The sequence below is a fragment of the Neltuma alba genome, unplaced genomic scaffold, assembly GCF_004799145.2.
Source record: "Neltuma alba isolate B1F8T4 unplaced genomic scaffold, ASM479914v2 tig00011136_pilon, whole genome shotgun sequence".
Classification (NCBI taxonomy): Eukaryota; Viridiplantae; Streptophyta; class Magnoliopsida; order Fabales; family Fabaceae; genus Neltuma; species Neltuma alba.
This window is the reverse complement of record NW_021635872.1, coordinates 271,569-273,577: the sequence shown is the minus strand read 5'-3', so window position 1 is coordinate 273,577 and position 2,009 is coordinate 271,569. Positions and strand designations below refer to the sequence as shown.

The 2,009-nt window shown below is 42.7% G+C and overlaps 1 protein-coding gene across 1 annotated transcript; it reads right to left on the bottom strand.

The window, feature by feature from the left end:
* Positions 1 to 619: 619 nt before the first annotated feature.
* LOC114761819 (protein GLUTAMINE DUMPER 5-like) lies at positions 620 to 1,761 on the bottom strand. The gene has a single exon (XM_028951257.1). It carries the CDS (start codon positions 1,729 to 1,731, stop codon positions 1,243 to 1,245), a length of 489 nt encoding a protein of 162 aa, XP_028807090.1. The 5' UTR covers positions 1,732 to 1,761; the 3' UTR covers positions 620 to 1,242.
* Between the last annotated feature and the right edge of the window lie 248 nt (positions 1,762 to 2,009).

Here is a 2,009-nt window from a genome sequence, read left to right as displayed (position 1 = left end):
AATATCACCCTCTTACTTCTACTTGATTGAGAGAGTATCCGGATAATTTAAAAAAAATTAATAACTATGAGAAATAAGTCTTTATTTAAAACTAAAATTAATTCAACAGGTCTGTATTATTATTTTATTTAGATAACTATTCCCAGTCATTGTCTTGTTCTCGGGATGTTGTGCGCCTTTGCTGGACTATGAACAGAGAACCAAAGAAAACTCTGCCCTCGCAGGGATCCGAACACAGAACGGATCCTGCGCACGCTACCTTCGTTCAACTTTACTCTTCTGTTACTATAATCTCTCTCTCTCTCTATCTATATATAAATTTCATTCGGTTAAAGAATATAAAAAGACATGGCACACATCAACAACTCGTTTTTTGCTTCTCCTTATTATTATTTATTTAGAGGACCAACATGAATAAATCCCACTCACTGCATCTCATTTGAAAAAAAGAAAAACCTTTAATAGTCACTATAGAGCATAACTCTATTGTACTAACGCAGCGCAAAAATACTCTGCACTGTCAGGAATTGAGAATCCATTCATCTCCTTACTTCGTTTCTTTATTTGTTTAGGAAAATGTGAGAACTTTCTGTGTTTTCCAAAAGAAGAGGCAAACTTGAACCTCCAAAGATGCACATTACTGGCTGTAGTTAATGGTCAGCGCATGCAAAGTCAACAGTAAAAGCGACGCGGCCTTCCGCAGCCGTCCTGTCTATTACTCTCGTGAATTCATCCCATCAACTCCTCAAGGCCTCAGCTAATCCCTGCGGTGCTCCTCCAATACAATCCATATCTCACACGTGTCGCCCACATTTTCACTCTCTGCTCTCATTTTATTTCAAACGCTGTGAAAGTTTCCCAGACTCGTAACTTCCTAACTCCTTCTTCCTCCTTCACAATGAGAATCTCAAAATCAGAAATAAGTTCTGCAATATGTGAAGAAACTAACACAAGTGATGACGCCTTATATATTCTAGTACTGCCATCTGGCTGTCCTCTGAGTGAAACATGGCTCGTCATTTATAAGTTCTTCTCGACTAGAATTTACACTTCCCGAATCATGGAAGACCAATAAGGTCGATGGCCCAAAACCCAGAAAACGGGCAAAATAAAAACAAGGAGAAGTAAAAATGGTCACAAATAATGAAGACAAATGTGATTCTCAATTTCTCACACTCCCTCGCGCTCAAATCTAAGATCTAAAACAAACAAGACCAAAAGGAGGAGGCAGGAAACTTGTCTTCATTGCTGGTTTTGTCGTTGCTCGTCTTGGTTACCTTGTTGATTTTCGCACTCCGTCTCCTTCTCCTGTTTCTCAGATCTCTCTTGAGCGTCGACACCAACCTTGCAAATTCCATCTCCCAGAGATGAAGCCTTAGAGCAGACAGGGGTGGCCAAGAATGTGGGATTCTCATCTCCAGCCATGATGACCAGAATCTTCTCCTCGAAGACGGTGACGGTTTCGTTGTTGGCAGAGTCACTCTGTTTCTGGACATCGCCGCTCTCCAGGTCTCGCTCGGACCCTTCTTCGCTTTGCAAGAAACCAGAAAGTTTCCAGTAAGAACAAGCCAAGATCAAAAGAGCAAAGGCTATGAGGCCCAGCATGGCAGCGAGCCCTCCGAAGAGGTAAGGAACCGGAGAGTGCCATGGAGAGCGTTGCACAGAGCTCAATGAAGAAGCACCAGGGGCCAGGGAACTTGAGGGACTGAAAGAGTTGGGAACAGTTCTCATTTCAGCTTTTTGGGTAGCTTTTACTGTGGGAGTAAAGAGAGTAGAGGATGGTTAGATGTAGGGGAAGAATGTGAATGTGAAGTGAAGAAGAAGGGAGAGGAGAGGCAGGGTATTTATAAGGAGCGAGAAAGAAAGAAGTGTAGATGAAGATGATTGGACAGCCGTGCGATGCACGGGACACTTGTGTTGGCTTTTTTGCACGGGACTTGGCAAAAGGGACAGAGCACAGGGTTACTTGAATAGGCAGCGGTAATAGTAACCAACCCTTGCGTTTGATC